Source organism: Chlorocebus sabaeus, chromosome 21, assembly GCF_047675955.1.
Source record: "Chlorocebus sabaeus isolate Y175 chromosome 21, mChlSab1.0.hap1, whole genome shotgun sequence".
Lineage (NCBI taxonomy): Eukaryota > Metazoa > Chordata > Mammalia > Primates > Cercopithecidae > Chlorocebus > Chlorocebus sabaeus.
This window is the reverse complement of record NC_132924.1, coordinates 76195447-76218519: the sequence shown is the minus strand read 5'-3', so window position 1 is coordinate 76218519 and position 23073 is coordinate 76195447. Positions and strand designations below refer to the sequence as shown.

The following is a 23073-nucleotide window of genomic DNA, read 5'->3' as shown; positions in this document are numbered from 1 at the left end:
TTAGTATTTTCTTCAGGAGCTCTTGTAAGGCAGGCCCGGTGGTGACAAAATATCTCAGCATTTACTTGTCTGTGAAGGATTTTATTTCTCATTCACTTATGAAACTTAGTTTGACCTGATAGGGGATTCTGGGTTGAAACTTATTTTCTTTAAGAATGTTGAATGTTGGCTTCCACTCTCTTCTGGCTTGTAGGGTTTCTGCTGAGAGATTTGCTGTTAGTCTGATGGGCTTCCCTTTGTGGGTAACCTGACCTTTCTCTCTGGCTGCCCTTAACATTTTTTCCCTCATTTCAACCTTAGTAAATCTGGCAATTATGTGTCTTGGGGTTGCTCTTCTTGAGGAGTATCTTTGTGGTGTTATCTGTATCTCCTGAATTTGAATGTTGGCCTGCCTTGCTAGGTTAGGGAAGTTTTCCTGGATAATATCCTGAACAGTGTTTTCTAACTTGGTTCCATTCTCCCCGTCACTTTCCGCTACACCACTCAAACGTATATTTGGTCTTTTCACTTAGTCCCATATTTCTTGGAGACTTTGTTCGTTTCTTTTCACTTTTTTTCTCTAATCTTGCCTTCTCGCTTTATTTCATTAATTTGATCTGCAATCACTGATATCCTTTCTTCCACTTGATCGAATTGGCTCTTGAAGTTTGTGCAGGCGTCATGAAGTTCTCGTGCTGTGGTTTTTGGCTCCATCAGGTCATTTAAGGTCTTCTCTACACTGTTCATTCTAGTTAGCCATTTGTCTAATCTTTTTTTCAAGGTTTTTAGCTTCCTTGCGATGGGTTAGAACATGTTCCTTTAGCTTGGAGAAGTTTGTTATTAGCCACCTTCTGAAGCTTCCTTCTGTCAATTTGTCAAACTCATTCTCCATCCAGTTTTGTTCCGTTGCTGGCGAGGAGCTGCGATCCTTTGGAGGAGAAGAGGCAGTCTGTTTTTTTGGAATTTTCAGGTTTTCTGCTCTGGTTTCTCCCCGTCTTTGTGATTTTATCTACCTTTGGTCTTTGATGTTGGTGACCTACAGATGGGGTTTTGGTGTGGATGTCATTTTTGTTGATGTTGATGATATTCCTTTCTGTTTGTTAGTTTTCCTTTCCATTTACCAGTCAGACCCCTCAGCTGCAGGTCTGTTGGAGTTTGCTGGAGGTCCACTCCAGACCCTGTTTGCCTGTGTATCGCCAGCAGAGGCTGCAGAACAGCAAATATGGCTGCCTGATCCTTCCTCTGGAAGCTTCATCCCAGAGGGGCACCCACCTGTTTCAGGTGTCTTTCGGCCCCCACTGGGAGATGTTTCCCAGTCAGGCTATATGGGGGTCATGGACCCGCTTGAGGAGGCAGTCTTGTCAGTTCTCGGAGCTCAAACGCCATGCTGAGAGAGCCACTGTGGTCTTCGGAGATGTCCGACAGGGATGTTTAAGTCTGCAGAAGCTGTCTGCTGCCTTTTGTTCTACTGTGCCCTGTCCCCAGAGGTGGAATCTATAGAGGCAGTAGGCCTTGCTGAGCTGTGGTGGTCTCCACCCAGTTTGTGCTTCCTGGCCTTTTTGTTTACACTGTGAGCTACTCAAGCCTCAGCAATGGCGGACGCCCCTCCCCCCTGCCAATCTGCAGTGTCGCCGGTAGATCTCAGACTGCTGCACTAGCAATGAGTAAGGCTCTGTGTGTGTGGGACTCACCAAGCCACGCATGGGAGGGTATCTCCTGGTCTGCAAGTTGCTAAGATTATGGGAAAAGCACAGTATTTGGTCAGGAGTGCCCCGTTTCTCCAGGTACAGTCTGTCACAGCTTCCCTTGGCTAGGAAAGGGAAACTCCCTGACCCCTTGCGCTTCCTGGGTGAGGCAACACCCTACTCCACTTCACCTCACCCTCTGTGGACTGCACCCACTGTCCAACCAGTCCCAATGAGATGAACCGGATACCTCAGTTGGAAATGCACCCGTCTTCTGCGTTGATCTCACTGGGAGCTGCAGACTGGAGCTGTTTCTACTTGACCGTCTTGGAAGCATGCCCAAAAATATTCTTTTACAGACAGGGTCTCACTCTGTCACTCTTGCTGGAGTACAGTGGCATGATCATTGTTCACTGTAACCTTAAATTCCTGAGCTCAAACAATCCTCCTGCCTCTGCCTCCTGAGTAGCTGGGGCTACTAGGTGTGAGCTACTATACCTGGCTAATTTTTTTTTCCTTTGGTACAGACAGGGTCTCGCTGTGTTGCCCTGGCTGGTCTCAAACTCCCGGCCTCAAGTGATCTTCCTACCTCAGCCTCCCAAAGTGCTAGGATTACAGGCATGACCCACTGTGCCTTTCAAAATAATAAAATATAAAATATTTTAAAATAATGCTGTCACAGAGGAGCACCATGTAAAAAAATCCTAAAATGTAAATGAAAGATGTGGATTTGAAAAGTCTTACTGATGAACAAAGTTTAACTATGGAAAGGAAAGTTAATCTTAGGACCCTTAGGGGCTGGAGTTTTAATCATTTGGGAGAGGCAGACAGTGCCTGTGCCCCAAACAAGAATCAGTTGGTTGATAATCAGTTGGTTGATGCTGTATCCTTGTTGGCTCTGCAAAGATATTTCATTTCTTTTGAAACTGGGTACATTACTGTTATCTGATAGGGCATCAAAATAAACGTTACTGTAATCTGGAAGGAGTAAAAAATAGTGAAATGTGGAAATAATGAAGATGTGAACTAGATTCAGGTTGTTTAGGATAAGTTTAATTGTAACATATAATAATGATATTTTTGTATATTCTGTCTGCTATTTATGGCATTTTAGGTGTTCTAAGGAATGGGTTTGTAAATTGTAATTGTAGTTTAAATTATTTCAGGGACTTTACTTAATGAAGTTGGTAACAAACATTACATGTTTAAGAAACATTGAGTTTCCAAAATTTTACTTATTTAAATATGTGTTTATTGATAAAAAGCATTGAAGTACAGATGTTAGTGAGCATTTCTGTCCAGGCACAAAAGCCCTTTAGGTATTGAAAGACTTTTTGGAGCCAGGTACTGTGACTCGTGCTTGTAACTCCAACATTTTGGGAGGCCAAAGTGGGCAGGTCAGTTGAGGCCAGGAGTTCCAGGGCAGCCTGGGCAACATGGTGAAATCCCGTCTCTACTAAAAATACAAAAATTAGCTGGGTGTGGTGGTGTACACCTGTAATCCCAGCTACTGGGGAGGCTGAGGCATGAGAATCACTTGAACCGGGGAGTGGAGGTTGCAGTGAGCCAAGATTGTGCTCCAGCCTGGGTGACAGAGACTTTGTCTCAAAAATAAATAAAAAATAAATAAATAAATAAATAAATAAGTAATTTTCAGGATATCAAGAAATAAGAAAAATGACTTATCATGAAAAATTCAACACTTCATACCATGCATGCCGTGCTGCTATATATAAAGATATGTTCTCTCTGTATTAAAGACATGGCTTCTTTTTACTATTGTTATTAACTTTTAGGGCTTTTGAAAAATAAAAAAAATCAGAGTTGGTAGGGATTTAAATTAGACATATCCATTCAACACATATTTATAATCCCCATTCTATTTTGCTACTATTATTCTAGAACAGTAGTCACCAGCCTTTTTGGTACCGGAGATCGGTTTCATGGAAGAAATTTTTTCCATGGACTGTGGTGGGGTGGTGGGGGTGATTTAAAGATGAAACGGTTGCACCTCAGATCATTATGCATTAGTTAGATTCTCATAAGGAATGTGCAACCTAGATCCTTTGTGTGCACCCTTCACAGTGGGGTTCGTGCTCCTGTGAGAATCTAATGCTGCGGCTGCTGAGATGGAGCTCAGGAGGTAATGCTCGCTTGCCTGCTGCTCACCTCCTGCTGTGTGGCCTGGTTCCTGACAGGCCATGGACCTGTACCAGTCTGTGGCCTGGAGGTTGGAGATCCCTATTCTAGAATGATACTATGTGGGATGTAAATGAAGGTCATTAATGAAGTAAAGGCATGGTACTTTATAATATGGTGAATTATGTTAAGACAATTTTGTGTATAATCTTTTGATTCACAGGTTAACTGAGCAAAAAAGGGAATTGCTTGCTAGAAGAAAAATAATATTACAGTATGCTGAAAGCTAAAAATTATAATATAAAGTTAATGATTTACATTTATTTTACATTTGATTCTTGCCAGATTCTTAATACTTTACTAGGTACTTTATTTTATAGAACTGAAACTTTTTTTTTTCTATAGCTGTTGTTTAAATGCATTTTTTTACATATAGTAAATGAATAATATCTTACAAAATTAAAAATTAATGGGACCAATTATTACTTATATTAATGACCCATAAATTTGGTATCTGTTAAGTCAACAGTAATGATTTATAATAGGATTTCATTATTTTTTCATTTAGTACAATACTTTCCCAGGTCTCACCAGCCTGGGATACAACTACAGCAGTGTTAATAGGAGTATCCCAAATTTCACTGCCTCTAGCTCCTGTCTTCATAACACAGGAGGTCAGTTTCCCCTCCAGTTCTACCCATTTGTGTCTGGGCATCCCAAAGCTATCCCATGTGAATTCAGGAATTCCTCCTAGTGTCTGTCTGGAACCAGTGAGGCCATCTGAAGGGGAACCCTAGAACTGCCACCCTGGTCTTCCTAAGAGCCCCAATGTCTGCCTGAGCTGGTGCTCCAGGCTGTACACCTGCAAATCCTTAAGTGCCAAATACTCTTCCTTTCCCTTGGCCTGCCGGCTTTACTCAGACCACGCTGGTTGGTCACACTTTTCACAAGATGCCATATTTTTCTGAAGACTGCTAATAACTCAAACTCATACTTCAAGACTAAAGCCACATTCGTTTACCTGCTGAAATAGTACCACTTTGTGGCAAGAACTTAAACTTTTGTTTTCCCACCAGCTTCGAAAGGAAATACCCCTCAGTAAAATTTTAATTTGAAGGATTGTATTATTTCAAAATTTGGCATAATGTAAGACTCTTGTAATATTTTTTGTATCACATTAGTTTAAGTTTGCAAAATCTAAAGTCACATGAAATTTGATGGCTTTGTGCTATGTGTGCTGTACAGTAGTGGGGAATATGCCTTTCCTTCACTTTGTATTGCACAAATAGTGCTGTGTGCCTCATAGGAGCAGTTCTTTTGGATTCTGCCTGCAGTTCTTTCTTCCCTAAGAGTCAGACGCCCGATTCAGGTGGCAGAGACAGATGCCATGTGGCTCCCCACCCCATCCCCATTCTTGTTTTTCTTTCAGAGGATAGGAAAAGAAAAAAGAAACAAAAACAAAAAACAAAAAAGCCTTTCTTAGTCTCCTGTCAAAACAAAAATATTTAAATTGACTTTTAGAACTCTGTGTGTGTGTGTGTGTGTGTGTGCGCGCGCGCGTGCGCGTGCACGCGTGCTTGTGTGTGTATTGGGGGCAGAGGGAGAGACAGAGAGAGAGAGAGAGAGAGAGAGAGAGACAGCAGAGAGAGAGAGAGGGTCTCACTCTGTTGCCCAGGCTGGAGTGCAGTGGCACAATCATAGCTTGCTCACTGCAGCCTCTATCTGAGCTCCAGTGATTCTCCAACCTCAGCCTCCCAAGTTGCTGGTACTATGGTTGCATGCTACCGTACCCAGCTGCTTTTTTATTTTTAGTAGAGACAAGGTCTCACTATGTTGTCCAGGCTACTCTTTAAGTCCTGAGCTTGAGGGATCCTCCCACCTCAGGCATCCAAAGTTTTAGGATTGCAAGTGTGAGCCACCATGCCTGGCTGACTTTTAGAATGTAATATTAGACAGACCCAGGTAACAGAATCCATTAGATTTAGGCCAGTGTTATCCCACCTCCACAACTCATTAAATGTTGAAAATATAGAAAAGGAGAAGGAAAAACTAAAACTTTTCTTCTGTAGCTATTGAAATCCTCATATAAACTGAGTTTGCAATGCAAATATATGGTCCTTGTCTGGATTCTAGTTTGAACAAACCGTATAAGACATTTGGAGGCCAATTCCAGAGAGTTGGCTATGGCATGGGTACAATGATATTAAGCAATTACTGTTAAGTGTCTAAGGCAGGATAATGGAATTGTGGTTGCAAAGAAAATGTACTCATTTTTTAAGAGATGGACATTATAAGATTTGGGGGATGAAATGTCATGATGTCTTAATTTATATACTTTAAAATAGAAAAAGGAAGTATGGCAGAATGTTGACAATGTTAAACATGACTATGGGTATTAGGTGTTTATTTTATTTCTCTGTAAGTTTGAAATTTTAAATCTTTTTTTCTACAACCCTGGCAGAGGAATGAAATTTTTTTATAAGCTATTTTTGCAGGACTGGGTTGTAATCATGCTACATATAATATCTTTTCAAAAAGAAATCAGTTTTATATTTCACTTCTTTTTATCTCCTAATCTATACAAATATGTTTCCTTGAAACTAGTGTGTGTGCTATTGTATGCTGCTGGAACTCAGCTTAAAAATTGGGCCTTAACACTCTTCTGTCCCTAGTGTACATGAGGAATAAGACATACTCTCGGTCATAATAGTGACTAATCACCGCAGTAATTCCTTAGAGCAGGTAAGAGTGGAGGGCTAAGAAATCTTGGGAAGTGAACCTGGGTAGTTTACAAGAAGTTTCACAGGTGATTCCAGCTGGCTTCCTGTAGGCCACTGGCCTAAAAAAGGAGTGTCAAACCCTAACTAAATATTATGAAAAATCTTTCACAACTAATTCATTATTTATTTACACATTCCCACTGTTTAACTTTAAAAATCATCTCTTATGGTAGAATTTTTTTCTTTTATTTCCAGACTAGAAATTAACCTTACAGTGTACCTGGACTCTCAGAAATCATATTGTGGTGCACTGTCCATTCCTCCTTCACTTTATTTATAACTACAGGTGTCTGGGGACAGCAGCACTTGTGGTGTGAGTGTTATGTGAGGGCACTCTGAGGCTATCTGTAGCCAGCACTAACTTGCTGTTTATCCACTGACTTCCCCACAAAGTTGTTACCAGAATCCTTTGCCCTCCATTTGTGGTAGTCAGATGGCAGAGAATTGGCTTGCATCTAAGCAGTTTTCTAACTCTGTTGATCGATCAATACATACATATTTGTTGAACTCGTACTCTGTGCAAAACACTGCTAGCTGGAATTAAAAGGTGAGAGGAAGAGTATTTTCCAATCAGAAGCAGTTAAACAATATGCAACGACTATGAAGGGTCGGAAGCCATTGGCTGGAGTGTGGGTGGTGGAAACATGATTGGAGGAAGTGAAGCCATGTGACTAAGTGGTCCAGGCATGTGCCCAATGGTTGGATTGGCCAGAGATTCCTTGGAGCTGCAGTGAAGTCAACACATGCCCACCCCCAAGTGGGGAATGGGGCATTACTGGGCTGGAGTCCTCTTGCATATTAGTCCCTTGGAGATGCTCTCTTAAAGTTGCTTTTCCCTGTGAAGAAAACAAGAGTATACCAATAGTAATAATAAGGGAAAAATAATGATTTTAATTGTTTCCCTTCTTCCTTCTTTTCCCTTCCCTCCCTTCATCCCTCCCTCTCTCCGTCCCTCCCTCCCTTCCTTCCTTTCTTCCAGACTGGGAGAACAATAAATGTAAAGTTAAAATAAAAATTTCGGAAGAGAAACTCTTAAAAAATGCATATTAGAACAGCAAAAATTCTCGTATATTATAAATCGTGAATTAATGAGGATTTAAACTACTTCTTTCAGTAATAGAATAGAAAATACTTCTATGCTGTTTTAAAGAATTGATCATCAGAAAAGAAAACGAGTTCAAATGGTGCTTGCTGAATTTTAATAATTCTTTTCAAAGTCATTATTACTATAATGTTTTGAACTGCATTCATTTGATCATATAATATACTTATATTTTATGACATATCATTTACTGTAGTTATTTATTTAGGACTTTTCAGGTAATATCGTCTAAAAAGAATCAGGCTCATGAAATTTAGGGACCTACAATAGTACTGAAAAAGTGTAATGTTAATGAAATTTGTTTGCCTCTGCCACCTCATCCCCTTCTTGGTTTTTATCCTGTCTGCTATAATATCCTCAATACTCCTTCTTTACTTATCTGGATTCCTTTCTTCTATAAAAATCTGAATTTAGTGAAGAATGACTTGAATCATTTATGTTTTCCCTCACTGTAGGCATAATTTGCATTTAATCGCCATCAAAAGTGAGGATTTTCACATGTCAGGGGTCCTGTGGGCCTTTCTTGTACATATATATGTCATATCTGTTAATTTAACAAAGTATTTACAGCAATGTGCAAAGGAGAAAACATTTGCCTTAGAAAAGTGGAATTCAGAATTCCTGGCTTTTGGTATAGATTTGGACTAAACTTACCTATACACCAAATAGATGTGACTCATATGTTTGTATTTCTGTATAGTAAGCAAAGTGGCAATAAAATAAGAGGAAAACTTAACACCATTAACACCTAACAGTAGCCATGTGCATATAATAAATATGTTAATATAATAATATCTTTACTTATCAAGAATGCACAGAAGGTGTAGATGATTTCAGTTAGCTGTTGCCACATGTTATTGTGAATAGTTTGTAAGTGATAAATTTGCATCTCTATAAGCATAGTCCACACTTCAGACTTTAAATTTATGTGGTTTTCCTATTCCTGTTTGGTAAATGAGGAATTCCTCTATGTTGAAAAGAGAATCTCAGTTTGTATCCTTGAGAAAATCATTCTGTTTGATTCAGAATGATTCAGAAAATCATTCTGTTTTAATAGTGAACAGCAGAACTGCAATTCTATACTATTGTAAATATAGATTATCATAACAATGCCATGCTGCTTAACTCAAAATGTTTCAAACTAAGTGAGATATAATGGGAAAATATATTAAGCTGTGGTTTTAACTTAAAAAAATAGCTTATAGACATACACAAAATTCCAAAACATAAATGGTATATAATTCTTTTAGCCCATTCCTGTCTCCAGCTGCCCAGTTCCCTTCTGTCTTGGCATCCATTGCTCTCTTTTTCTTGAGTATCTTGCAGAGGTAGTCCGTGCATTCCATTTATTTCTAATATTGGGTATTTCAATTATTTATTTACTTTAGATGACTCCAGAATTGATGATAAAAGCCTGTAGCTTTTATACTGGACATTTAGTAAAGACTCATTTTTGGTAAGAATGTGATTTTTATAAACAATTTCTTCCTCTTTGTGTTTTTATTCTTGATATCCTCCATACAAAGAAAAATTCACTTTGGGCCAGTTGTGCTGATTTTATCTATTTAATCATGTTTCTACCATTTTGTATTATGTATTTCTGTTATATTTAATCAGCTTTTACTTAGTTAAAATATGTATTTTACTTCTTTAAGGTATAACTATCTTTTCTTAAAAAATAAAACTTTAAAATTAAAAATACAGTTTCACAGTCAACTTATCTGAAACCGTTAGAGCCAAATATGTTTTGGAATTTAGATTCCTTTTAAAAAAAGACATCATTAGGTGGTTCTTTTGGTAAATTGGAATTATGACAACATGATTTCATCCCATGATTTCTTTATTTTATCCAAAAAGATATATGACTCATATAATCTCCATTTTTCTCTATTACTATTAGGAATTCTTCAGGTCATACCCAAGTTGTAGAAGTTTCTTTCTATGCTGTGGCTTTTGAGATCATAAAGGAGATGTCGTTCTTTGTTCCCCTTAATTTATTGACTGATATATTGCCCTAATATCAGAATATTATTTTTAAGAAAATGTCTTCTGCCTGCAGCACTTGGAGAGACATAGCTCGTACAAATGAAAATGTCGCCCTGGCTGAAAAAATGAACAGAGCAGTGACATGTTACAATTTCAGACTTCAGAAATCTGTATTTCATCACTGGCACTCTTATATGGAAGACCAGAAAGAAAAACTTAAAAGTAAATTCTTTCTTAGTAGCAATTACTTTTTGTATCAATTTATTGAAATAATAAAAAAAACTAACAGTTAAGCATACTTTGTATACTTAGAGAACCTGTCTTTTTTATGTCTAGACAATTGTCATGAAATGAAGGTAGAGCTGCTAATTTAAAAATACTTAATGAAATTTGTCTCAAAGGATTTTATTTTAATAGAAAACAGACATATTTAAAATCACATCTTGTGTGCATTTGTGTGTATGTATACATGAATATAAATAGAATCTACTATGAGCTTTTTTATGTAATAGAGAGCTGGGTGGGTTCCAAATAATACGGACAGGTACCAAAACTGACTATTTTTGTAAAGAGGTTTATGCTTTTTACAAATATTACTTTTAATGTATATATGATGAAACTTAAAAATAAAATTATTTTCTCTTAAGACCTTGGGGGTTATACTGAGTGAGTGGGAGGTACATTAATGTGATCCATGCCCACTCAGTATAACCTCCAAGAGCTCTTGTCTTCCGGTTAGATTTTTTTGCAGCTCTCCTGATACTAACTTGTTTATGGCTGTTGCGAACCAGAGAATCATTTCTTTTTGACTGGCTGTGGTTGGTATCTCAGTTAGAGTGAACCCTCTGAAGATTTTAATATTAGTGTAATGAAGGGTTAGGAATGGTTAATCACAGGACATAAAATTAAATTCAAAGGCATTGGATCTAAATGCTACCTTATGACTGTATTTCTTATGAAAAAGTTTAGAAGTTCTGGTTTTACAAATAACCTTGTTTTAAAAAAAAGAAATGATACATGTCTTGAGATTTCTATTGCAGCTATTACATCTTAATTTCTAAGGGCACAGGTGATGTTTCCAGGTTGATAAAGTCTTGAGAGTACTAATGCTATCAAAAGTAATTAATTTCAAGTGTAAATAAAACCAAACAAAAATGATCAGATGCGACATTGGCTCATATTATAAACATGATAGAATATTAAATCACTTTGTGTTTTTTGGAAACAGCTATAACTATTAATATATACAGTAATCTAGTAAATTTCCTTCAGATATGCTCTTGCGGATACAACAGATCATCTATTGTCACAAGCTGTCCATTATCCTAACAAAATGGCGGAATAGAGCAAGACTTAAGAGTAAAAAGAAAGAAGATGAGATGGTATTGTATATTGAAACAATTTTTTAAGAATCTGGATTTTTCAGTTATATTCATGTTGCCTCAAATAATAATGCTGTGTGTGGAAAATACTAAAATCCTGAATATTATCTACTTTTGAAGGGATTCTTGTTTTTTATTTTTATTTTTATTTTTTTGAGACAGAGTTTTGCTCTTGTTGTCCAGGCTGGAGTGCAATGGCGTGATCTCGACTCACTGCAACCTCTGCCTCCCAGGTTCAAGCGATTCTCCTGTCTCAGCCTCCCAGGTAGCTGGGGTTACAGGCGCCTGCCACCACACCCAGCTAATTTTTTTGTGTTTTTAGTAGAGACGGGGTTTCACCATGTTGGCCAGGCTGGTCTTGAACTCCTGACCTCAGGTGATCTGCCCGCCTCGGCCTCCCAAAGTGCTGGGATTACAGGCGTGAGCCACTGCGTCTGGCTGGGATTCTTGTTCTTTAACTTAATAATTTAAAATTTACTTCAGCTATTAGTATATCATTTCTTAATATTGGTTTAGTATGTTCAAAGTAACACTATGATCAGACATAGAAACATGCTGGATTTTTTTTCTGTAGTTACATTATTTAGTAGGAGATATTTTATTAATATTCTTTGAAATACAAAGTAAGGGTAAATAGGAAAGAGAATGTGGGGTGAAGTTAAATCCCCTTCTTTTGTGGTTGCCCCATGGATCAATGCCCCCACTCGCCTGAATTTGGTTCAGATGTTGAGACCGACAGTAGCACACACGCAGCAAAAGAGTATGAGGAGATTTATTACTTTTGTATGCTTAAAACAGTGCTAGAGCCTGTGCTGAGCTTTAAACATCTCAGAGGTTACTTGAGATGCTCTCTAGAAGTTTATAATGTATAGGTTTTGAGCTGATGGTCTTATATGCTGTCCTGTAGGCTTTGCCTTTTGCACACTACCTTTTCAGTGTTACCAGTGAAACAGCTCTACTTTGGGTACCTAACACTATATTAGTCTGCTCATTCAGTGCTTTCCACCACTCTGTATTATTAAGCTAGGGTTTTGATCACTGCCCTCTATGCCTGATCACTGATTGTCTAATAGTGAAATAGGTAACAGTACATGACCAGTCCGCCCTTGTACACCCGCTTCAGCTAAACATCCCTGAATATAAAAATTAGCCAGGCATGGTGGCAGGCCCGTGCAATCCCAGCTACTTGGGAGGCTGAGTCAGGAGAATCTCTTGAACCCTGGAGGTGGAGGTTGCAGTGAGCCGAGATCACGCCACTGCACTCCAGCCTGGGCAACAAAAGCGAAACTCCTTCTCAAAAAACAAATAAACCAAAAATCCCTGAGAGCAGGCAGTGTTGTTCTCTTAGTAGTCTCTGTATGCTGAGCACGATGTTTTGCACACGGTTGATATATATTAATATATATAATGTATATTATATATACTATAATATCGTTAAAATATATGTGTATTATATAGTTAATTGTGTGTTTAGAGAACTTTTTTTCTAGATACATGATTTATTGACCTAACAATCATTCTACATTCCCTTAAATGGAGTGAGGCTGGCAGGGGTATGCTGGGAGCAGAGGCAGGGAACACCTGTGTGTCAAGCGCTCCACATGTGTTCTTCCTCAGGCTCTAATATGTGTGTGTATATACACACACACACATACATACACACATATATATTACATCAATATATATTACCCCAATATTGTGTGTATATGTTTATGACTGAAATACTTAATACCTTTGTTTATTACACAGTTTTCAGAAGTGTATCAAGAGTTAAAATGGGGACTTCTTGTGTTGATAAATTTGGCAATTTCCCAAATACTTTACTTCTGACTTCCCTTTTTTGTTATCCGTATGTTAATCACCTTCACTCCATGCACCAATTACCAGTTTTATCATTGCCAGAGCCTTGACTTTGTGGTCCTCACTTCCTCATCTGTGAAAGAAGAGACTAGATCAGCCTTTCAAGGTGGCTGCCTGTGCCAGTGTTTTATGACAACTAATGGAAATGATCTGTAATACTTTGGTGGTTCAGAGAACGTTAAACATGCTTATGAAAAATTATAGTTGTGTAGTAATGATGACAATCATAAATAATGTTTAATTTGTTCTATTGTGTCAAGCACTGTGCTTTATGTCTGTCATCTATCTTGATCGTTACAGCAATTCCATGGAATTTTAAAATTATTTTCATTGCAGATACTAAAACATGAACTTCAATTGAAAAAATGGAAAAATAGGTTAATACTCAAAAGAGCTACTGCAGAAGAATCCAATTTTCCTGAACAAAGTTCTTCTGAAGGCTCTCTTGTAGATGAGACTCTAAAATGTGACATTTCACTGTTACCTGAAAGAGCAATATTACAGGTTTGTATGAATACACTGTACATTATATACTATAATCTGCCAGGTGTGGTGGCACGTGCCTGTAATCCCAGCTACTTGGGAGACTGAGACAGGAGAATTGCTTGAACCCAGGAGGCAGAGGTTGCAGTGAGCTGAGATGGTGCCATTGCACTCCAGCCTGGGCGACAATAGCGAAACTCCATCTCAAAAAAAAAAAATATATATATATATATATATATATGTGTGTGTATATATATATGTACACATATAATCCTACTCTTGATGTACTGCATTCAGTTAGAATAAGGTTATTTTTGCCCATTATTTCTTCCTTTACAAATTACCTGTTCCTATCTTGTCTGTTTTTACATTGTAATTCCTATAATTTTCTTACTGGTTTGTAATAGCTCTTTATATTGGCAATATTAGCCCTTTGGAATATATTTGGAGGTTTTTTCCCCTACACTTGATGTTTGCTTTCAGTTTTGCTTGTGGAGTCTTTTGGTGACAGAATTTTTTTTTTTTTTTGAGATGAAGTTTCACTCTTGTTGCCCAGACTGGAGTGCAATGGTGCAATCTTGGCTCACTGCAACCTCCGCCTCCTGGGTTCAAGCGATTCTCCTGCCTCAGCCTCCAGTGTAGCTGGGATTACAGGTGCCCACCACTACGCCCAGCTAAAATTTTTTCTATTTTTAGTAGAGATTGAGTTTCACCATATTGACCAGACTGGTCTCGAACTTCTGACCTCAGGTGATCCACACACCTTGGCCTCCCAACGTGCTGGGATTACAGGCATGAACCACCGCGCCCGGCTGATGACAGAAATGTTAAATCTTTGTGTAATAAAGTCTGTCATCCTTGCCCTAATTATTTCTCTCTCTCTCTCTTTTTAACTTTTATTTTAGGTTCAGGGAGTACATGGAAAGGTTTGTTATATGTAGGTAAATCGCGTGTCATAGGAGTTTGGTGTACAGATTTATTTTGTCTCCCAGGTTATAAGCCTGGTATTCAATAGATACTTTTCTGATCCTCACCATCCTCCCACTCTCTACCATCAAGTAGATCCTGGTGTCTGTTCCTTTCTTTGTGTCCATATGTACTCAGAAGTTTGGCTTCCACTTGTAAGTGAGAATGTGCAATATTTGGTTTTCTGTCCCTGTGTTAGTTTGCTTAGGATAATGGTCTCCAGCTCCATCCATGTTGCTGCAAAGGACATGATCTCATTCTTTTTTATGGCTGCATAGTATTTCAATGTGTGTGTGTGTATATATATATATATATACACACACACACCACATTTTAAAAAATCCAGTCTACTGTTGATGGACATTTAGGTTGATTTCATATCTTTGCTATTGTGAATAGTGCTGTGATGTCCATATGCATGAATGTGTCTTTATGGTAGAATGATTTATATTCCTTTGGGCATATACCCAATAATGGGATTGTTGGGTTGAATGGCAATTGTGTTTTATGTTCTTTGAGAAATCGCCAAACTGCTTTCCACAATGACTGAGCTAATTTACATTCCCACCAGCAGTGTGTAAGCATTGCCTTTCTCTGTAAACTTGCCAGTATCTGTTATTTTCTGATTTTTAAATAATAGCCGTTCTAACTGGTGTGAGATTTACATTTCTCTAAAGATTAGTGATGTTGAGCATTTTTTCATATGCTCATTGGTTGCGCACATGTCTTCTTTTGAGAAATGTTTGTGTGCTTTGCCCACTCTTTTAATGGTGGTGTTTTTTTCTTGTAAATTTAAGATCCTTATAGATTCTGGATATTAGACTTTGGTTGGATGTGTAGTTCACAGATTTTTTATACCATTCTGTAGGTTGTCTGTTTATTCTGTTGATAGTTTCTTTTGCTGGTAGAAGCTCTTGTTTAATTAGGTCCCATTTGTTAATTTTTGTTTTTGTTGCAATTGCTTTTGGCATCTTCATTATGAAATTTTTGCCAAGTTCTATGCCCAGAATGGTATTTCCTAGGTTATCTTCCAGGGTTGTTATAGTTTTAAGTTTTACATTTAAGTCTTAGTCTATATTGAGTTGATTTTTGTATGTGGTGTAAGAAGGGGGTCCAGTTTCAATATTCCGCATAGCCAGTTATCCCAGTATCATTTATTGAATGAAAAGTTATTTCCCTGTTGCTTGTTTTTCTTGATTGTGTAGATGTGCGGCATTATTTCTGGGCTCTGTTTGTCTATTATTTCTGGGCTCTGTTTGTTCCATTTGTCTATATTTCTGTTTTTGTAACCATGTTGTTTTGGTTACCATAGCCTTATAGTATAGTTTGAAGTTGGGTAATGTGATGTCTCCAGCATTGTTCTTTTCACTTAGGATTACCTTGGCTATTTGGGCCCTTTTGTGGTTCCATATGAATTTTAAAATAGTTTTTTTCTAATTCTGTGAAAAATGTCATTGGTAGTTTGATAGGAATAGCATTGAATCTGTAAATTGCTTTGGGCAGTATGGCCATTTTAACAATATTGATTCTTCCTATCCATGAGCATGGGTTGTTTGTCCATTTGTTTGTGTCATCTATGTTTTCTTTCTTTCAGTGTTTTTTAAATCTTGTTATAGACATCTTTCACCTCCTTGGTTATGGCTGGTTATAGCTGTATTCCTATTTATTTTATCCTTTTTTTTTTGTGGCTGCTGTGAATGAAATTGAATTCTTAATTTGGCTCTCAGTGTGGATACAGAGTCTTACTCTGTCACCCAGGCTGGAGTGCAGTGGTGTGACTTTGGCTTACTGCAACCTCTGCTTCCCGAGTTCAAGTGATTCTCATGCCTCATCCACCCAAATAGCTGGAATTACAGGCATGGGCCACCAAACCCAGCTAGTTTTTGTACTTTTAGTAGAGACAGGGTTTAGCTATGTTGGCCAGGCTGGTCCGAACTCCTGGCCTCAAGTGATCTACCTGCCTCAGCCTCCCAAAGTGATGGGATTACTGGCATGAGTCACTGTGCACAGCCAGTACAGTGATTTTGTATCCCAAAACTTTGTTGAAGTTGTTTGTCAGATTAAGGATCTTTTGGGCAGAGATTATGGGGTTTTCTAAGCATAGAATCATATTGTCTGCAAACAGGGAGTTTGACTTTCTGTCTTCCTTTGAGTGTCTTTTATTTCTTTCTATTGCCTGATTTCTCTAGCTAGGATGTCCAGTACTTGAATAGGAGTGGTGAGAGAGGGCATCCTTGTCTTGTTCTGGTTTTCAAGGGAAATGCCTTCAGCTTTTGCCTGTTCAGTAGGATGTTGGCTGTGAGTTTTTCATAAATGGCTCTTATTATTTGAGGTATGTTCCTTCAGTGCCTAGTTTTTTGAGGGTTTTTAACATGAAGGGATGTTGAATTTTATTGAAAACCTTTTCTAAATCTATTGAGATGATTGTGTGGTTGTTTTTAGTTCTCTTTATGTGGTGTATCACATTTATTGATTTGTATATGTTGAACCAACCTTGCATCTTAGGGATGATGCCTACTTGATCATGGTGGAAAAGCTTTTTGATGTGCTGCTGGATTCGGTTTGCTAGTATTTTCTTGAGGATTTTTGCATCCATATTCATCAAGCATATTGGCCCGAAGTTTTCTTTTTTTGTTGTATCTCTGCTGGGTTTTGGTATCAGGATAATGTTGGCCTCCTAGAATGAGTTAGGGAGGCATTCCTCCTCCTCAGTTTTTAGAATAATTTCAATGAGAATGGTACCAGCTCTTCATTATACATCTGATAGAATTCAGCTGTGAATCCGTCTGGTCATGGGCTTTTTCTGTTTGGTAGGCTTTTATTACTGATTTGATTTTTTTGTTTGAGACAGGGTCTTGCTCTGTCACCCAGGCTAGAGTGCAGTAGTGTGATCATGGCTCACTGCAGCCTCAACCTCCCAGACTCAAGCAGTCCTCCCACCTCAGCCTCCGAGTAGCTGGAACTACAGGCATGTGCCACTATGCCTGGCTAATTTTTGTATTTTTCTGGTATAGAAAGGCCACTATGCCTGGCCTTTTTACAATCTTACTGTCATGGCTTACCGATTTGATTTTGGAACTCAATATTAGTCTTTACAGGGATTTAATCTTCCTGGTTCACTATTTGGAGGTTGTATTTTTCCAGGAATTTATCCATTTGTTTTAGGTATAGAAGTGTTCATAATAATCTCTGAGGGTTTTTTGTATTTCTGGGGGGATCAGTGGTAATGCACCCTTTGCCATTTCTGATGGTGTTTATTTGGATCTTCTCTCTTTTTTTTTTTAAATTAGTTTATCTACCAGTCTACCTTGTATTATTAATTCTTTCAAAGAAAAAGCTCCTGGATTTATTGATTTTTGTATGTTTTTTGCCTCTTAATTTCCTTTAGTTCATTTCTGACTTTGGTTATTTTTTGTCTTCTGCTAGTCTTGGGGTTGTTCTTGTTTCTCTAGTTCCTCTAGTTGTGATACTAGGTTGTTAATTTGAGATCTTTCTAACTTTTTGATGTGGGTGTTTAGTGCTATAAACTTCCCTCTTAACACTGCTTTGGCTGTGTGCCAGAAATTCTGATATCTTGTATCTTATTTCTCATTAGTTTAAAAGGATTTCTTGATTTCTGCCTTAATTTCATTATTTATCCAAAAGCCATTTAGGAGCAGGTTTTTAATTTCTATGTACTTGTATGCTTTTGATTGATAGTCTTAGCATTAATTTCTATATTTATTGCATTGTCTGAGAGCTTGGTTGGTATGATTTTAGTTTTGGGGAATATGGTGAGGATTGTTTATGCCCAGTATGTGCAGTTGATTTTAGAGTATGGACCATGTGCAGATGTGAAAAATGTATGTTCTGTTATTTTCGGATGGAAAGTTCTGTAGATTTATTATTAGGTCCATTTGGTCAAGCGTTGAGTTCAGGTCCTGAATATTTGTGTTATTTTTCTGCTTCGATGATCTGTTCAATACTGTCATTGGGGGTATTCAAAGGTCCCACTATTATTGTGTAGTTATCTAAGTCTCTTTGTAGGTCCCTAGGAACTGGCTTTATGAGTCTGGGTTGGGCGCATATGTATTTAGGATAGATAGGTCTTCTTGTTGAATTGAGTCCTTTACCATTATTTAATGCCCTTCTTCATCTTTTCTTGATCTTTGTTGGTTTGAAGTCTGTTTTGCATGAAATTAAAATAGCAGACCCTGCCTTTTTATGTTTTCTGTTTGCTTGGTAAATTTTTCTCCATCCCGTTACTTTAAGCCTATAGATGTCACTGCATGGGTCTCTTTAAGACAGTATACCATTGGGTTTTGCTTTCTACTCTGTGCCTTTTAATTGGGGGCATTTAGCCCATTTACATTCAAGATTAGTATTGATCCATGTGGATTTGATCTCGTCATCATGTTGTTAGCTGGTTATTATGCAGACTTGTTTGTGTGGCTGCTTTAGAGTATCACTGGTCTATGTACTTAAGTGTGTTTTTATAGTGGCTGGTAATGGTCTTTCCTTTCCATATTCAGTGCTTTCTTCAGGACCTCTTGTAAGGCATGTCTGTTGGTAACGAATTCCCTTAGCATTTGCTTGTCTGAAAAGTATCTTATTTCTCCTTTGTTTAGGAAACAGCTTGGCTGGATATGAAATTCTTGGTTGAAAATTATGTTTTTTAAGAATGCTGGATATAGGCCCCCCAATCTCTTCTGGCTTGTAGGGTTTCTGCCGACAGGTCTGCTGTTAGCCTGATGGGGTTCCCTTAGCAGATGACCTGCCCTTTCTTTCTAGTTGCCTTTTTTTTTTTTTTTTTTTTTTTTTTTTGAGTTGGAGTTTCGCTCTGTCACCCAGGCTGGAGTGTAGTGGCACAACCTTGGCTCACTGCAACCTCCACCTCCCGGGTTCAAGCGATTCTCCCACCTTAGCCTCCTGAGTAGCTGGGATTACAGGCACGTGCCACCACGCCCGGCTAATTTTATATTTTTAGTAGCGATGGAATTTCTCCATGTTGGTCAGGCTGGTCTCGAACTCCTGACCTCAGGTGATCCACCAGCCTTGGCCTCCCAAAGTGCTGGGATTACAGGCATGAGCCACTGCGTCCGGGCCTAGCTGCCTTTTTTCTTTTCATTTTGACCTTGGAGAATCTGATGATTATGTGTCTTGGGATGGCCTTCTTTTGTAGCATTTTTCAGGGGTTCTCTGCGTTTCCTGAATTTGAATGTTGGCCTCTCTGGCAAGATTGGGGAAATTTTCATGGACGATATCCTGAAATAATGTTTTCCAAGTTCCTTGGTTTCTCTCCCTCTCTTTTCTCTTTCAAGGACACCAGTGAGTCATAGATTTGGTCTGTTTACATGATCCCATATTTCTTGGAGGTTTTGTTCATTATTCTTTATTGTTTTTTTCTTTATTTTCATCTGACTGAATTATTTAGGAGAGCCAGTTTTCAAGCTCTGAGATGCTTTCCTCAGCCTGGTTGATTCTGCTGTTAGTACTTACAAGTACATTATTGTGTTTTTCAGCTCTATCAGATCAATTTCTTTCTTTCTTTTCTTTCTTTCTTTCTTTTTTTTTTTTTTTTTTGAGACAGAGTCTCACTCTGTCTCCCAGGATGGAATGCAGTGGTGCAATCTCGGCTTACTGTAGCCTCCACCTCCTGGGTTCAAGCGATTCTCCCACCTCAGCCTCCCGAGTAGCTGCTATTACAGGCATGTGCCACCAAACCCAGCTAATTTTTTGTATTTAGTAGAGATGGGGTTTTGCTATATTGACCAGGCTGGTCTCAAACTCCTGACCTCAGGTGATCAACCCACCTCGGCCTCCCAAAGTGCTGGGATTACAGATGTGAGCCACCACACCTGACTTGTTTCTTTCTTACAATGGCCATTTGGTCTACCACCTCCTGTATTGTTTCATTATACTCCTTAGATTTCTTCGATTGGGTTTTAACTATCTCCTGTATATTGATGATCTTCATTCCTGTCCTTATTCTGTATTCTACATCTGACATCTCACCCATTTCAGCCTGGTTAAGAATCATTGCTAGGGAACTAGGGCAATTGTTTGGAGGTAAGAAGACACTGGCTTTTTGAGTTGCCAGAGTTCTTACGCTGGTTCTTTCTCATTTGTGTGGGCCGACGTCTCTTTAATCTTTGAAACTGCTGTCCGTTGGATGGATTTGTTTGCTTTTTTCTTCTATGCCATCTGACTTAGTTCACACAGACGTGGGGCTGCTGGGCTGCAAGCTCTAGTAGGTATTGCCAGCCTGGCTACCAGTGGTGGGGGCAGGTGGGGACACCTGCCCTACTGTCCAGGTGTTTCCTAGGACAACAGGAGACTGCACCCCCCAGCTGAGTTCACACAAAAGTGGGACCACTGGGTTGCAAGCTCTAGCAAGTGTTGCCCACCGGGCTCCAAGTGGCAGAGATGGGTTGAGTGGCTGGCTGAGTAAGGGCTGAAGCAGGACTGCTGGGCTGGAAACTGGTGCCTAGCCCTGTCCAGCAAGGAGGGGTGGAACAATTTTACTGCTTCCAGGTACTGCAACCGCAGCCTCTTTTGGGGCTGTAGTGCTGGTGCTGGTCTGCTCCAGGGCCCAAACCTTGTAGAGGTCCCCTTGCACTAAGGAGTTGCCCCTCAAAAATGTCTGACTGGCTTTCTGCCTCAGTCTAAAGTGTGGTAGCAGGGTGTTGGGGGAAGCCGGGGGGATTCTCCCATTCCCAGTCTTGCACAAGTCCTTGTGAACAGTGTGAATCCCCCTGGGGGCTCCCACCCACTCACCCTTTCTCATGTTGTAGTGGTTCTCCTGACTCCATGCTGAGCCCAGACAGGCTGGTCCCCAGCTTCATTCCTCTCTGCAATCTGTGTTCCCCTGCTGCCTTGATGGATCGAATGTTGTTTCTCAGATGGTTAGCCTGCAGGGTCAGTGTTCACTAGCCCTTTTGTTTTCTCTCTGTGAGAGTGGTGTACATGAGCTGTTTTTAATTTGCCATCTTGGCCCCTCACCTATTTGTCTTTTTAAATGTCATATTAGTATGTCATTCTTAGTTGTTTTCCTAAGCCATATCACACTCCTTCCTACATTCACGCAGCTATCTTTTTTTTTTTTTTTTTTTTTTCCTGTGAACTCCTGTGCCTCTGACTGCTAATGTTCCTTTATTAATCAGTGGCTGCTCTAGGATTTACAATATGCATTTTAGATAGCATGGACTATCTTCAAATAATGTTATGCCACTTTATATTAAAGGACCTAACAAGACTATGCTTTTATTTTCTCCCTCCTGTGCGTTGTGCTATTATTGTCATTTATTTTGCTTTTATAGATTTATAAACTCTACAATATAATTTATTTTTGCTTTAAATAGTCAATTATAGGCCAGGCGCGGTGGCTCACACCTGTAATCCCAGCACTTTGGGAGGCTGAGGCGGGCAGATCACCTGAGGTCAGGAGTTTGAGACCAGCCTGCCCAACATGGTGAAACCCTGTCTCTACTAAAAATACAAAAATTAGCTGGGCATGTTGGTGTGCACCTATAGTCCTGGTTACTCGGGAGGCTCAGGCAAGAGAATCTCTTGAACCCTGGAGGCGGAGGTTGCAGTGAGCCGAGATCGCACCACTGCACTCTAGCCTGTATTACAGAGTGAGTCTCCATCTCACAAAAGAAAAAAAAATAGTCAATTACATTTTATCCAGCATACATTTTTCTGTTTTTAGCAATCTCAAACTTATAGGAAAGTTGCAAACACAGTACAAAGAACATTTTTTCCTGAATAATTTGAGAGTAAGTTGCCGACATGATGCCTCATCAACCATAAATATTATTGATGTATTTCCTATAAACAGGGACATGTTTTTACAGTTGACAATCAAAATCCTCCCAATTCAGGTTTCTTCAGTTGTCCCAAAATGTTCTAGCAAAAGGACCCTGTCCAGTTCATATGTTGCATTTGGTTGTTATGTCCCCTTGGCCTCCTTCAGTTTGGAATAGTTCCCCAATCTTTCTTTAATTTTCATAACCTTGACATAAAGATTAGGGATGTTTTATTGTAGAATATCTCTCAATTTGGACTTGTTTTATGTATAATATCTGCATGAGTAGACTAATGTTAGGTGTTTTTGTTAGAAAGATCATAGACATGGTCTCATGGCATCATCTCAGTGGCACAGGACTTGGATTTGGGCTGTTCACTTCTTCTTGGGCTCCATCTATCACCTGCCTTGGGCTCCAATACCCCACGATAAACCATGCCTCCTCAGTTTGCCTTCGTTTTCCCACTTGGGCTCTGATATTTCACTCTAGGCCATTCCTCCTTGGAGACACCCTCCTCACTTTTCTTGAGCTCCAAACTCTGAGCCAAGATGGCCCACTGATTGGATACCCTCCTTTCCACACTTGTTCTGATATACCTGCTCTGGGCCACTTTAGCTCCTCCCATACCCTTCATCTGGCATGGATGCCTACTCTGCTTGGCCCAACCTAATGACTTTAGGATTGAACTGTATGGGAAGGAGAAAGGAAAAGGGTAACAGAAGGGATTCAATTATTTTTTAGTGAAATTAAAACCCCAGAAAAACATATTTTATATTTCTCCACAAATTGTTCATTTTTGGTACTCTTTCTTTTTCTTTAGATCTGAGTTTTCATCTGGAGCTATTTTTCTTCAACATAAAGAACCTCCTTTAATATTTCTTGAAGCTCAAGTCTGTTATTGCTAAGTTTTTTCAGTTTCATTTT

At 39.0% G+C, this 23073-nt stretch overlaps 1 protein-coding gene across 17 annotated transcripts in view; it reads left to right on the top strand.

Moving 5' to 3' along the window:
* FBXL13 (F-box and leucine rich repeat protein 13) overlaps window positions 1-23073 on the top strand; it is a 286030-nt gene that overhangs the window by 36850 nt on the left and 226107 nt on the right. For 15 of the 17 annotated variants that reach the window (XR_012090383.1, XM_007982429.3, XM_007982452.3 and 12 more), the window contains 4 exons: window positions 9074-9141; window positions 9745-9893; window positions 10944-11053; window positions 13250-13417. The exons of 1 other annotated variant lie outside the window; for it this stretch is intronic. Coding sequence is in view for 15 of the 16 variants with exons in the window: in XM_007982429.3 (XP_007980620.2) it covers window positions 9074-9141; window positions 9745-9893; window positions 10944-11053; window positions 13250-13417 (495 nt within the window). In the remaining variant the exon portion in view is untranslated. The remainder of the gene's footprint in view (window positions 1-9073; window positions 9142-9744; window positions 9894-10943; window positions 11054-13249; window positions 13418-23073) is intronic. One more of the 17 variants, XM_073009205.1, reaches the window with a different exon arrangement.